We start from the raw sequence: 15,676 nt of genomic DNA, 5'->3' as shown, positions 1-15,676 counted from the left end.
GTAGGGCTCCGGCCCCATATGCTGAGGGTGGCGGGTTCAAACCCAGCCCCGGCCAAACTGCAACAAAAAAATAGCCGGGCGTTGTGGCGGGCGCCTGTAGTCCCAGCTGCTCGGGAGGCTGAGGCAAGAGAATCGCGTAAGCCCAAGAGTTAGAGGTTGCTGTGAGCCGTGTGACGCCACGGCACTCTACCTGAGGGCGGTACAGTGAGACTCTGTCTCTACAAAAAAAAAAAAGAAAAGAAAGATTAAGTAAGAATTTGTATCTGGAAATGTCTGGTACATAGTAAGGGCTTACTAATGTAAGTCCTCATTCTTTCTTTCATTTTCCTTTTTTTCATTTCCCTTATGCTCCATTTGTATCTCTCTTATTTATCCTCTAATCTGCTCTGTTCCTTTTGAATCGGTGTTAAGAATCCCCCCACTAGAGTATCTGCAACTTGTTCCTTTTTATTATGAAAAATTTCAAACATATGCAAAAAGTAGGCAAGCTCATGATCAACCTCACATATCTGTTACTTCAACCATGGTCAATACAGCTCATGGTTGATAATGACAGATTTCACTTTATCTACATCTACAAAAGCTTCTTACCACAGCCCCCACACCTGCACATATACCCATACACACTAAATTGTTTTGAAATAAATTCCAAACATTGTATCACTTCATCTGTAAATATTTCCTGCCCTTTCTGATCTTAGCCAGGAAGAAAGCAAACCCTGTACCTGAGATGGCCCCAAGATGTCTGTAGGGAGTTTGTAGACTAAGACCTGGTATTTTTCCACTGGCTTTGATTTCTTTCTTTTTTTTTTTGAGACGATTCTCTTGCCTCAGCCTCCCGAGTAGCTGGGACTACAGGCGCCCGCCACAACGCCTAGCTATTTTTTTGAGATGGGGGTCTCACTCTTGCACAGGCTGGTCTTGAACCTGTGAGCTCAGGCAATCCACTTGTCTCAGCCTCCCAAGTGGTGGGATTACAGGTGTGAGCTACGGCGCCTGGCTGTGGCTTTGATTTCTTTCATAAGTTGCCACGAGTAGAGGTGTTGCAGAGTGGGAAAGAGAAGTCACATTTTCTCATCCTCCAATATATAGTTCTAAAATTGATTCTGATTGCAACACAAACAGATTGGGGCACAGCTGTGGATTCGTCCAGCCCAGGCCTTGTGATTTAGATAAAGCAGTCTCTCCACCTTATTGCACATCTATGTCTCACGTATATAGTTGTGGAAAGCAAGATCTATAAGAGATACATGTGGGGGTGCCCATAGTTCAGCGGGTAGGGTGTTGGCCACATGCATTGAGGCTGGCGGGTTCGAACCTAGCCTGGGCCAGCTAAAATCAACAAGGACAACTGCAACAAAAAATGGCCGGGCATTGTGGTGGGTGCCTATAGTCCCAGCTACTTTGGAAGTTGAGGCAAGAGAATCACTTAAGTCCAAGAGGTTGCTGTGAGCTGTGATGCCACAACACTCTACTGAGGGTTACATAATGAGGCTCTGTCTCAAAACAACAACAACAACAAAAGACATACATGTATTTGAGCTCGAAATTATTTCTTACTCTTATTTCCCAATGGTCTATGGATAATAATTATAGCAATTCCAAACGTGATCAGAATCCCTTAGAAACTGAGAAAATAAACTGTCAGCCTTAGAAAAGACTTTGATGATTTTCTGATCCAACTCCCTCTTTTTGTAAATGGGTAAATAAAGGAGTAGTATTTTCTCCATGTCTGCAGTTTAACTGAGTTGTTGGTGATGGTTTGCAGTGTATGCTGGTAATATAAGGCATATTACTTCTTTCTCTGGCAGAAGTAAAGGTCTGAGTCATAGACTGAAGAATTTCCAGGAGGGAGGGCATCTGGTTCTGAATAGTGTAGGTTATTCAAATTCCTACAGTTGGCATGAATACAATGCTTTCCCCCACACAACTTCCCCCAGCCTACTCAGGCAAGAGTAATAGACAAGAACACTGTCTAGGGGAGCACACATTATTCCTCTCACCACCTCCCCAACCCGATCTCCAAGAAGCAGAATTCTCTTTTTTTTTTGAGACAGAGCCTCAAACTGTTGCCCTGGGTAGAGTGCCATGGCATCACAGCTCACAGCAACCTCCAACTCTTGGGCTTAAGCGATTCTCTTGCCTCAGCCTCCCAAGTAGCTGGGACTACAAGCACTTGCCATGACACCCAACTGTTTTTTGTTGTTGTTGTAGTTGTCATTGTTGTGTAGCAGGCCCTGACTGGGTTCGAACCCAATAGCCCCAGTGTATGTGGCTGGTGCCTTAACCACTGAGCTATGGGCACCGGGCCAAGAAGCAGAATTCTTCCTGGAGCAGGTTGATGGAGAAAAGCTTAGCATCAGTGACAGATCCTTCAGCAAGTCTATGTGTCCGGGCCAACTGTGTCAGTGAAGGCTCAGGTTTGGGGCTACGCCCAGCCTAGACCAAAGGTAAGTCCCAAACTTCATCATGTTTGGGGAAAGAGATTGGAAAGTTAAGAACACATGATGGTGAAAATCAAATGCAAAAAGTTAGCAACATCACTAGAACTCATATATATATAAAATATCTATATCTATATCTATATATATATATTACATATATATATTTTGCAGTTTTTGGCCAGGGCTGGGCTGGGTTTGAACCTGTCACATCCAGTATATGGAGCTGGTGCCCAACTCCTTTGAGCCACAGGAGCTGCCCAGAACTCTCTTATATTTTCAAACATATATATTATGAGGAATTGAGCCTAGAGAGTAGAAAAAGAAGTGGATTTGAAATAAAAACTCAAGTTTATGGTTTAGGTCTACACTATGATGAAAACTTTGGCCAAGTCACTTTCCATTTTTGAACTCATTTTTCTATTGTAAATTCAAGCTAATGATGCCTGGCCTACCTCTGTAACTGGCTGATTATGAAGACTATCAAGTCTGGCAATTAAGTTCGTAAACTCATTCTTAAAAAATTGCTACATACCTCATTGCTGAATATCACCTGGTCACCTTTGAAGTACTCCCTGGGGAAGCTGTGCACCAAAAGGTACCTAGTCCACCCTTTAAATCAACTTTAGAAATCTTTTTTCTAAGAAGAAAAGAAGCCATCAAAGCTGTTGTCACATTATCCTTGATGTCTTGAATATTATCAAAATGTCTTCCTTTCGATATTTCCTTTATCCTCGGGTAAAGAAAAACGTCACTGGGGACCAGATCAGGTAAGTAGGGAGAGTGTTCCAATACAGTTATTTGTTTACTAGATAAAAACTCCCTCATAGAGAGTGTTGTGTGAGTTGGTGCATTGTCATGATGCAAGAGCCATTAATTGTTGGCCAAGATGTTTTTTAAGATTTTCCTGTTTCTCTGCTGATGTTTACTTGGTCTGCTATGCTCCTTATAGTCAAGTAATAATTCTGATGCACAATTCAATGAATTTTTGCAATGTTTTCATTAATTCTGCTCATTACTGGCCTCTTTGACCTCTCTTCATCAGTAACACTTTCTCTCTCAGAGAAATGTTTAATCCATTTGTACACTGTCATTTTCTTCATGATATGATCCCTAAAAATTGGAATAATATGTCCCTGATTTCACTTCCACTCTTGCCAAGTTTAATAAGAAATTTAATGTTTGTTAGTTACTCTGATTCAAGCTCCAACATTCCCATGATGGCACACAAAAGCACAACAACAATAATGAATGCCACTCTGTAAGACACTGCCACACATTGACGTGAACACAACTGTGAAACACTGATATACAAAGGTTATGAAACCTTACCAAGTTGTTTGTACACTGCTGCCTATGTAAGCTCATGGTGGCAAGTTCATGAACTTAATTGTCAAACCTTATAAATGAGATTACTAATGTACAAAAGACCTGTGGCCAGGAGCAGTGGCTCATGCCTATAATCTGGGAGGCTGAGGTAGGAGGGTCACTTGAAGTTAGGAGTTCAAGACTAGCCCGAGCAAGAGTGAGAGGCCCCATCTCTAATCTCTACAAAAAATAAGAAAAAAAATTAATCAGGCATGGTGGAGCATGCCTGTAGTCCCAATTACTTGGGAGGTTGAGACAGGAGGATCACTTGAGGTCCGTAGTGTGAGGTTATAGTGCGCTATCATGACACCACTGCATTCTAGCCAGGGAGACAGCACAAAATTCTATCTCAACCTTCCTCATGCCATGACCCTTTGATACAGTTCCTCATGTTGTGGTGGCCCCCAACCATAGAATTATTTTCGTTGCTACTTCATAACTGTAATTTTGCTACTGTTATTAATTGTAATGTAAATGTCTGATATGCAGGATGTATTTTCATTGGTTGCAACCCACGGGTTGAGAACCGCTGACATAATTACCTTAAAATAGCAGACTTGGGAGTAGATCCCATGCTTCACTCTTACAACACAGAATAAGGAAAATACTGGAGACCTAACTTGGCATTCTAGATGCAAAGGGAAATTATCTAATTCAGGGAAAATAGTCAAGTAAAATCAAAGGATGAACAAAAATCTTTAAGTCAGACTTGTGTGGGGACAGAGGCTGTGGTTAGAAACTGGGATGAGGAGGTATACTGCATCTCAGACAGAATCAAACTTGTTTTCTTTTTTTGTTGTTGTTGTTGGGTTTTTTTGCAGTTTTTGGCTGGGGCTGGGTTTGAACCCACCACCACTGGTGCCCTACTCCTTCGAGCCACAGGCGCTGCCCTCAAACTTGTTTTCTTTATAATCAAAGGAACTAAAACAAGAAACCTGGTATTGAATTGCAGGTAGGACTAAGTCATTAACAGAGACTAGGATAGGGAGAATGAATGGTTTCTTTTCTTTTCTTTCTTTCTTTCTTTTTTTTTTTTTTTTTTGAGACAGAGTCTCAAACTTGCCACGGGTGGAGTTCTGTGGTGTCACAGCTTACAGCAACCTCAAACTCTTGGGCTTAAGCGATTCTCTTGCCTCAGCCTCCCAAGTAGCTGGGACTACAGGCATCTGCCACAACACCTGGCTATGTTGTTGCAGTTTATCATTGTTGTTTTAGCTGGCCCTGGGCAGAGTTCAAACCCACCAGTCTCAATATATGTGGCCGGCGCCCTGCACACTGACCTTCAGGCGCCACCAGAATGAATGGTTTCAGTCTCTAAACTGTCACTAACTAGCTCTGTGACCTTGGGCAAGAAATGTATTCTCCTAAGAATACGATCTAAGGAAAGACTGGAGTCCAATTGGAAATACTAGGTAGCAGTTGATACATATTTATTTTTCCTATCCTAGTCTTCCACCACATTTAAGATCATGAACTGTGTGTAATAATAGGATTTTTAAATTCAGAAAGTGACAGATGTTATGTTTTAATTTAGGCCTACCCTGGCTTATCAGCCTTGATCTACAGTTTAGGCCACAAACATTTCCACCTAAAATTTTGTTTGATAAAAATGCATTTTTTTCGGTGGGAATTCCTTACCCTTTCAAATTATTTATATATATATATATATTATATATACACACACTTATATATGTATATATACATCTATACATACATATATGTAATATATATATGCATTATGCAAATTATACATATATACACTTGAACCAGGGAAACTGGAATCTTTAAGTTCTCAGCACAAATGATCTCTAAGATCAAGAATTTAAACCCAAAGAGGATTATAAGAGTGTTTTGAGGAATGGAAAGAATCTAGCTGTCTGAGAAATTCACAAGGGAACTTACTGGTAGTGAAGACTGGGAAGGAAATTAACTTGAGCCTATCAGGAGTACTGTGCATACCTTGCTGGAGATTCTGAATTTGATGCTATAAAACATTGGTTAGCATCACCAGCTGTTTATAAGTGGAGAGACACTATCAGGTATATGTTTAGCTTCCAATGACAGCAGTAACAGTAAGGGAAAAAAAGGTTTGAAGGGGAAGAGCATAAAAGAGGCAAGACAAGTAGGAGATGATTTCAGCATTCCAGAAAAGAAATGACAGGGATCTGAGACATGGCTTTGGTGGAAGGTGTGAAGAAGACGAGGCAACAACTATGTGATACAGTCGGCAGGATGATAATATAAAGTGCCCTCCAGGGCGGTGCCTGTGGCTCAAAGGAGTAGGGCACCAGCCCCATATGCTGGAGGTGGCGGGTTCAAATCCAGCCCCGGCCAAACAAAGGGCCCTCCATGTGGCCTCCTGCTCAGCCTGAACTCTCTGAACATAGTTCTTGCTTCCAGGGAAACAGACAATGTAATACAGAAACCTGGGAAGGCCATTTGATGTTACCATTGAAGTAGAGCTTATGATAGAAATTTCCTTTCTGTTCTACATTGATTGGCAAAGGTATAGGGGTAAAGAAAGGAAGAAATGTATTAATATATTAATATGTACCACATTTGACAGAAAGGAAGAAAAGTTTGTAATAACTCTACTGTCACCACACACTTGGCTTTGGGTAAGTCAGTTTTTCTATTTGTTCATCAGTTTATTCATCTGTTGAACTAATATGGGGTGTTTACTTTGGGCTGGGTCCAATGTGAGATGAAACAAATTATTTCATTTCCCCCCTAAAATTAGCCCTATCAAGTTCATGTTATTTTCCCAATTTTACAGGACCAGAAGCATAGAGAACAATTTGCTCAAAGTTCCACAACTTGAAAAGAATTGATATTTTAAGTTGATATTTTAATTTCCATGGTTTTTTGGACAGAGATATAGGAAAGGAGGACAGAAGAGTAAGTGTCTGGAGGTGGGAGGCGCCATAAAGAAGGAAACCTGGTCCAACTCCCCAGATTAGAGGCCTCTGAGAAGAGGAGATTAGAAATCAATGATAAAGAATAGCTGCTTTTCCCCAAGAGAGCTCATGAATTTCCAGACTCTGCCAGTAGCAAGAATTAAACACCACCCAGACTCTAGTTTTAAGGAGATGGAGGTAGGTTTTGTGTGAAATTGGAAGACAAAGGGCTGGTGGAGGGGGATGGTTGGAATGAAACTTAGAACTGGAGAGAAAGAATTTATCCATTTCAGTAAATATGGAAGTTCAGCAAAGCTGGGCCAGCAGTGCAAATCCTAAGAGAAGGGACAGGAGTGTGGGAAGAGTGATAAAGGGAAACAACTCTGAGCCTCCTTACTAATCCAGATATTTTTCTTCATCTCTTTATTTCATTAGAGCCCAGTTAGTTGCTGAGTCAACCCTTTTCATGTCGTTCCAAAACATCAGGAACAGCCAACGTACCAAAATTCATCTTTGTTTCTATCATTTTGCTATCTCAGTCATCAAGGTAATAGTTTTACCGTATGTTATGCGGCAGCATAACAAAGGTTGCCAGCTTTCCAGTCTGTAATATCTATTTTCTTGCCTGTCTTCCTTTCTCTCTCTCTCTCTCTTTTTTTTTTAGACAAAGTCTCACTCTATGCCCTGGGTAGAGTGCCATGATGTCATAGCTCGCAAGAACCCCAAAAGCTTAGGCTCAAGCGATCCCCTTGCCTCAGCTTCCTGAGTTGCTGGGACTACAGGTGCCCACCACAATGCCCAGCTAGTTTTTCTATTTTCAGTAGAGGCAGGGTGTCGCTTTTGCTCAGGCTGGTCTTGAATTCCTGAGCTCATTCACTCGCCTCGGCCTCCCAGAATGCTAGGATTACAGTCACGAGCCACCACTGTGCCTGGCCGCTACTCTTCCTTTCTAACTGGTAAGAAAATGGGACTGGATTGGCAATAAAAAATTTTTTTAATTAATATAAAAGAATCCTTGCACAGCTTTTTAATGATGATAAGTGCCATAAATTTAAGAGTTTAACTTTACCCTTTGAAACTGGTCCAAATGGGGGAAATGAGCAAATAATTTTTTAAACTTCAAGGTGCTAATAATCTGATGAGGAATATATAAGCAATACAAATAGTATAAACATGATACATTTGAAGTGAAGGAAAGGAGAGTAGAATTTGGGAATCAAAGGGCATAAGTAATAAATAAAGTAAGAGAGGGGCCTTGTAAGTACAAATGATCATGTAATCATAGGACCAGCCCAAACTGGCCCCACTCTGTTGGTAACAGAATATCAAGTTATCTTGCAGGTATAACAGAGCCGATACTACAAGTCATATAGGCCAGGCATGTGCAATAGAAGGTTTGATCTCTGACAACCTCTGGAAACTTCCCTCACTTCCATCCCCCACCCCTCAGAACCAAGAAAATGGGAAGACCAGTACCTAACCAGAACCAGACTGCCAGAACACTGTCAGAAGCAAGGGGATCATTGGCCAGAAGATCTGGGACTAAAATCTGCCTCAACAAACTTTACTGTAAATGGTCAAATTCGAAGTCCCCCAATCAAACTCCAAGAGTTAGCAAACCAAAATGCCTAAATCTTTTCCCTTACTCTCTGACTCCTTAAAACCTGCCCCAAGAAGGGGCTCAGTAAGCCCCCACCTAATGGATAAAATGTAGGGGTATATGGCACACCTCTTGGGTGAAGGACTCAAATACAACTGGGACCTTTTCTAACAAATGCAAACAATGTAACCTAATTGTATGCACCTTTACATTAATCTGAAATAAAAAATAAATAAATAAAATCTTTGAATTATCACTTTGACTGAAAAAAAAAAAAAAAAAAGACTTTCTCCAGATCCCAAATTGGGGGGATAGATTTGAGTTGTGTCTTCTATCTCTTCGCTAGCCAGGCTCACAACAAAGCCTTTCTTTTCTCAACAGCCAGTGCCTTCGTACTGGCTTCTATGTGCACTGGGCAGCAAGCCCATTTGCTAAATAACAATCATGAATTTAGGAGTATAATTAACTCACACATTATCACTGAGATCCAAAAAAATAAAACTGTACTGTGAATAAGAAAGAGGAAGGTCTTGGTCGGCCTCCTGTGAAGTCAGTGGGAATTAAATATGCTATTTATATGAGAAAGCCAATAATTCCTAGGGCTTTAGGTTTGTATTCATCCAAAATTTTAGCCAAGACTATTGAGCAGTTGTTGAAAACTATTGCTGAATGGATGGGAGTTTGTATGCCTGTTGAGAAGCAAAACATCTTTATTCTTAGAAGAACTTATGTCTCATTTCCACAATTCTTCTTGGGCCCTGGGGCTTCCAGAAGATTAAGAGGAGTCCTTGAAAATTCCTATAAATTTATAATTATTTCAGAAAAGGTTATTTACTTTTAAAAAGCACCGAATACAGAATGGCAGATTATCATCCAGAAAGTTGGCAACAGTAAGTATTTCCCATCCCCCACCTTGTGTATAAGAGCTTCCCATCCCAGACTGCATCCAGGCTGGGTATCACCATTACTTTCAACTTTGTCATTGTGCCAATATCCGGCCTGAGAAGTCTGGTAATCACCATTCCTTTTAACTTTTGCCAATCTGATAAATGAACAATGTGTCTTCTCTTATTTGAACTTTGATTATTGGTGAGAGAGAACATTGCAGCCTACCACAGATGCCATTTGATTTCCTGTCTGATGTGTATTTTTCTATTGGTCTGTTAGTTTCTTGTTACTGGTTCATAAGCACTTGAAAACATTTATAAACATTCATGTAATGAATATATTAATACGCTGTTCTTCACATATATTATAAATGTTTAATCTCCTCCAGCCTGTCTCCTCCCAAAGCTCTTTGAGTGATACTAGGTAGTTGATCATTTTGACTTTTTAAACACTCGAATAATATTAGAAATAGTATTTGAGGGTGGCGCCTGTGGCTCAAGGGAGTAGTGCGCCAGCCCCATGTACTGGAGGTGCTGGGTTCAAACCCAGCCCGGGCCAAAAACTGCAAAAAAAAAAGGAAGAAAAGAAAAAGAAATAGTATTTGCATGTCTAGGTCCTTTTGCGTGACTTTACTGCAATCTCTGAGAGATTTAATTGTTATTCATCTCAGGAAAAACAGACAATGGTCTTTAAGGACCTAAGAGAGTTTGCCATCACTTTTTATAATTCTGCCAGAGTTAATATGAGTCCCAGGTCCTCACTGCACTGGTGAGCACCGAGTGCTTATGGGGGTGTGTGTAGGCGAGGACATATGTCGTTTGAGCTCTGTGGTTCTCACACCCCACTCACAAGACAGGAATTCTTTTGGCTGTGTGATTGGTCTGCACAGGTTTGCGCTAGTCCCTCCCAAGGTATCAAAAGACTGCAGAGGTGGGTGAGGACCTCAGGCCCTCAGACTTGTGATCTGCAAACACCAGTCATGACTGCACAGTTAAGAGTTGGCTATCTTTTCCCATTTCTCCTAGCTGGGTTCGTGCAGACAAATCCCAGGTTGGAGAAGATAAAGGTGAGTGAGTTCCAGAGAAGGCTCTGTGGGGCCCAAACATTACTTCTGTCCTGCATTTAGATCCTGCCCTCCAGCTCTTCTTTTAAGACTCTGACCTTTGCTTTCTTCTTCTTGGCAGATTCCCCTAAACTTTTCTTCTTTTCTCTTTGAATCATCTTTACTCCCAGGCATGGGTGATGTTTGAATTGAATACAGCTGGGGAAGAAAGGATCTCCTTGCTGTGGTCCTTTCTCTTCTTCTCTAGGTGGAGGCCCCCTGGAAACCCCTCCTGCCACGTCAGTATTTGCGTCAGAACTGAGTCTGAGGCATAGGACAGCAACAGGCATTAGAGTAGATGGTAACTGACTATGTTGAAGGAGAGGCTGAGTTGAGCCATCTCAGTTGCAGCTTGGCAAGAACCCCACTCAGAGGAGAAAAAAATTAATGTGGAAATTTTAGGGATGGATAAAGTCAGAGAGTTATCAGAAAGACCTAAAACACATGGAAACAATAATCAGAGGCCTCAAACAACTGGATTTGGAATAGGTGTCTTGGATTCGGGCCTTAGTCTATTCTCTCTTCATGGCTTAGTTGCCTTATTGATAAAACACATGTATATAGCCGTGGAAGGGCAAATTCAGGAAAAGATTATAATGAAGGAAATGACTGGAGGCAAAGAGAAATCACGATATTAGGAACAAGCAAACCTTCATTCACATAGTGGGTTATCACTTTTGGCCTTGGACAAGTCACTTCACTTTGTTGGTCTCTGCATTCTCATTGTAAGTTTATGATATGGGTGACTTTTTCTACCTTCTGCGTGAGTGAGCAACAATTATTAGCGTATAATGTATTTTACAAGAGGCAGGTCTGGTGATATTCCCCACCTTCCCTCTAAAATTAAGCAGATGACTGGGTGACTTTCTATTTTGAGAACTGAAAAGTTTTGATGTTATCCAGTGCTGCCTAACTGGGTGTGAAGACAGGGCTTTGGAATTTTCTTGATAAAAGCTGAGTTTGGAGGTATTTGAGATACCCTATACAGACTTAAATAAATTTGGAACAGCAATCAACATCTGGAGTTAACTGGACTGAAAGGAGTCTTCAAGTTCAGTCTCTCTGAGCTCCTGCCCCATAGTACCCGACATGATGTCAGTGATTTATAGGAGCAGATGCTTTCATATAATATTCTTTATACACATGGTACATGCCTCAGCCTTCTGATTTGTGTATGGGCACATAAGTTTAGGGAAAGATGTAAAAACCTGCATAGAGAAAACATCATTTTCTCAAGAGTAAGGAGTGAGTAGCTACATCCTGGTTATGCTAGTAATAAAGTCAGTGGACTTATAGGATATGAAAAAAGTTAGGGTTTGTTTTGTTTTGTATTACACCTTCTCTGAACAGGTTCAGATGGTGTTTGACCAAAATCTTGTCTAGTCCACTGCCTGTCTTAGAAGTCTAGTTTAATCCCATTTTAAGTCTGGACCTTCCTTATTAGATAATGCCCTTCTCTCTTTTCTCTACCAGGTTTCTTTCTTTTTTTTTCTCACTGGATGGTTTAGACCAGCGGTTCTCAACCTGTGGGTCATGACCCCTTTGGGGGTCAAAAGACCCTTTCACAGAGGTCACCTAAATACATCCTGCATATCAGATATTTACATTACAATTCATAATAGTAGCAAAATTACAGTTATGAAGTAGCAATGAAAATAATTTTATGGTTGGGGGGTCACCACCACATGAGGAACTGTAGTATTAAAGGGTTGTGGCCTTGGGAAGGTTGAGAACCACTAGTTTAGACATATAGCTTCCTTTTTATACTTCCTATCTCACACTTCCTATATTCCATGAGCAATTTGTAGCAGCTTCCCCAATATAGGGGAAAGACAGGATCAGGATGTGCTGGTGAGCACTTGTGGCATCAGTATAACTTGGGTACTGCAAAGATAGAGACAGAGGAGAAATAAGAGAAGACTTCCCTTGGAGGGGGATTTAACATAAGAACATGCAATGAAAATTTCAAGTAGGACTCATTTCTGTTATGTAGAACTTAACAAATGTTAGGTGGACGTCTACTCAAATATATTCAGGAGATTTGAGAAGGAATGGGATAGAAGATGGAGCTGATGATGAAAGTGGAATTTAGACACCTGGAGCACAATGGGATGAGGTGGTGGGTGTGTGATGGGTTGGATGCTGCCAGGCAGATTTCAGTGACCTACTTGCAGATGGATGTTAGGGCTATCTCCTTTTTTGGAAAAAGAGATCTTTTCTCTTTCTTACAGATCTCTTTTCTACAAAAAACTGGAGTTTCATAGTATTTGGCTTACAAGACCGTTGTATAAGTGAGAGAACGACAGGAAAAAGAAAATTATTCAAGGTTGGGATAGTATTAGATTCTAGAATGTTAAACCTAAAAGTTCTCTTGATGTTCTAATAGTAACCTAGATGACTATCTTCATTTTGTTGCTGGGGAAAGTGAGGGGCAGGGATGAGAATTGCCCAGGTTCACAAAAGGAATTTAACAATAGAGCTGTTTTCTGATTCCCAGGCCAGAGTTCTTTCCATTCTACCATGCAGATATGTGGGGTAAGAAGTCATAAGATCTGGGAAAAGAAAAGTAAGTAGGCCACTCTAAGATAGTTTAGCAGATAATTTTAAAACCTGCCCTGCTCTGAGAGAGTCCGGGCAGGATGCCTTCAATCCAGGAGCCAAGAAGTAGCTTTTCACAGAAGCATGAAAGTCTGTGTTTTCCTCTTCGGTCCCACATACTTCCAGCTTCTCCCATCCCTGCTCATGAATCTCTGCTCTTTTCCATTCATCTCAGGATAATAGAAAGAGAGACTTAACTGCTTAATTTCCAAGACACAGACCCAAGTTTCAGTCTTGTCTTTCACCTCAAACAACTCTTGTTTTCTGGATCTCAGTTAATAGACATCTTATCATTTATGTGGTTTGAAACATTAAATGCTAGGAATTGTTACTAATATTATTTTAAAAAAATTTCCAGATGGATTGCTACAAAGATGTGAAAGGTACCATCTATGACTATGATGCCTTCGCTCTAAATGGAAAGGATTACATTCAGTTCAAGCAGTATACAGGCAAGCATGTCCTATTTGTCAACGTGGCCACCTATTGTGGTCTGACAGCTCAATATCCTGGTAAGAATTCATAACCACATCTCCTTAGTTTCCAGTTGATTATATTTTATATCATTTTGAATTATAATTCTACACTAAAATAATACTCATAGTTAGGCAACTTAATCCTCCTATGTTAGAAGACAGCAAATTATGGCCCCAATAAATACTCATAATCAAGTGACTTCATCCTCCATTGTCAGAAGTCAGCAAACTATGGCCCATAGGCCAAATCTGGCCAGCCTGTGTTTATAAACAAAGATTTGTAAGAACACAGCCACACCCATTTATTTACATATTGTCTATGGCTGCTTTCATGTTTTAAAGCAGAGTTTGCAGAGTTCCGTGTACTTGTAGGAATAATGGTGACAGAGACCATATGACCCACTAAGTCTGCAATATTTACTTTTCTTTACAAAAAAGAAAAAACATGCTGCTGGGCCCAGTGGCTCAAGCCTGTAATCCTACCACTCTGGGAGACCAAGGCAGGAGGATTGCTTGAGTTCAGGAGTTCAAAACCACCCTGAACAAGATGGAGACCCTGTCTCTACTAAAAATAAAAAAAAAATTAGCCAAACATTTTGGTGGGTGCCTGTAGTCCCAAGTACTTGGGAGGCTGAGGCAGTAGGAATGGTTGAACCCAGGAGTTTGAAGTTGCTGAGAGTTATGTTGATGCCTTGGCATTCTAGCCAGGGAACAACAGAGTGAGAGTCTTTTTCAACAACAACAACAACAACAACAAAATATAACCAAACCAACAAACAAAAACTGACTGTCTCTTCATGGCCTGTTTCTGCTTTGCAATGAGATTCTAGGAGTTCAATATCTAGCTAAGAACTAGGAGCCTCTCAGAAGATTCCAAAAGTCCTTTTGGGAAATATAGGAGAAAGAATCCACGTTTCTGAGACTTTTCAGGATTTTACAGGTAACTTGCAATGATAGGGGAAAGGGGGAGAGAGGGTTTATTACCCTGAGCTGCATTTGCCTGGAGAGAGAGCTGGGAAAGGAAGTTATAATAGAGGTGAATACTTCCTCTCCTACCTCAGCCCTCCTTTGGGTGTAGTTCATTGTACATTATACAGGGAAGAATTTTATCTTTCTCATATTTTAGGCCATGTAGCTTAAAAACCAATTAACAATGAACAGGGTAAACTATACTAGAGTCAGATGTACCTTTTTCATTTAAAGTAATGAGAATTTCATTTTTTTGTTTCTAATTGTGTTTTGAATAGGTGATATTTTCAGAAGTCTTAAAACTTAAAACATTTAGTGAAAAGTTTCCACCTCCTTTCTCTTCCTTCAGATGACCAACATTATCATGTTTACAAAACACATAGATTCTTTTTTCTGTTTCCCCCAGTTGATAATATACTCTAAAATATAATTTGCTACCTTGCCTTTTTAATTAATAAAATACTTTTGAGTTAAGATCATGTTCTTATTCTTTTTTAAGACTTAATAATATTTATTAGACCATAATTTATTTTGCCAGTTTACAGGGACTTTAAAAATCAATTTATTAATTTTCTACTCTGTAAATAACAGATGAGGAACCCGAGGAATAGTTACTGAAGGACTGGAAGATAGGCTTCCTAATGTTTTGTCTCTTCCCTAAAGGAAGTAAGTATCTGCAATGCTGAAGACAAGAGGGAAGGATATGAGGAGAGGTACTAAATACAGGGAAGCACTCTCTGTTGCACTCTGTTTTTTTTTTACAAAGGACTAAGAGGAGATACCAGTTGGCTGAGCTGAATCTGAATGGGACTAACTAGCATTTGTCAAGGGACTGAAAGTATCTAACTCAGAAAGGGCTAACAAAGAAGGTGATTTTAAAAGTCTGAGTAAACAAGTTAGAAAACGTCCTGGAAGTGGAAAAGGCAGTTGAAGCTTGTGTTTTGGCATATCACGAGGATTTTTAGGTAGGATGCATTCTTAACCTCTTGAGGATTGTTGATGGGCATCAGAACATGCAACATGACATTTCTCTGATTCTCTTTGCCTCTGTCAGGTTTACTTATTTCTACTCCACTCAGAGTGAGCCAGCCTAAGCAGGGGAGAGCTCAGTCCTCATTTCTTTTTCTTTACAAAAGAAAGGTTCAATCTATGTATTAACCAACGGGGAAGGTGAATTAATGAGCAGTAATGTTCAAATCTAGCTTTCTTTAAAAATCACCTTTTGAATAGTAGTGATAACTAGACCCAATCTCAGAGGAACAAAAGATTCTCTCAAGTGGGACCTGGACATCTCTATTTTTACAGAAGGGCTTTCAGCTGATTCAGCTGTACTGCAG

General features: G+C 40.3%; 1 protein-coding gene across 4 annotated transcripts in view; it reads left to right on the top strand.

Annotated features, from left to right (window-relative positions):
• Positions 1-15,676, top strand: part of GPX5 (glutathione peroxidase 5) — a 28,854-nt gene that overhangs the window by 9,698 nt on the left and 3,480 nt on the right. The window contains exons 1-5 of one of the 4 annotated variants that reach the window (XM_053601309.1): positions 6,360-6,427; positions 7,142-7,253; positions 7,371-7,662; positions 10,220-10,260; positions 13,253-13,406. In XM_053601309.1, coding sequence (XP_053457284.1) covers positions 7,602-7,662; positions 10,220-10,260; positions 13,253-13,406 — 256 coding nt within the window. In that variant the 5' untranslated portion in view covers positions 6,360-6,427; positions 7,142-7,253; positions 7,371-7,601. Of the gene's footprint in view, positions 1-2,415; positions 2,451-2,924; positions 3,040-6,359; positions 6,428-7,141; positions 7,254-7,370; positions 7,663-10,219; positions 10,261-13,252; positions 13,407-15,676 lie in introns of those variants that run through there. The other 3 variants (XM_053601311.1, XM_053601310.1, XM_053601312.1) reach the window with 3 other exon arrangements.

Source organism: Nycticebus coucang, chromosome 9 (assembly GCF_027406575.1).
Source record: "Nycticebus coucang isolate mNycCou1 chromosome 9, mNycCou1.pri, whole genome shotgun sequence".
NCBI classification, from domain to species: Eukaryota; Metazoa; Chordata; class Mammalia; order Primates; family Lorisidae; genus Nycticebus; species Nycticebus coucang.
This window is presented reverse-complemented; position numbering and strand designations above follow the sequence as displayed.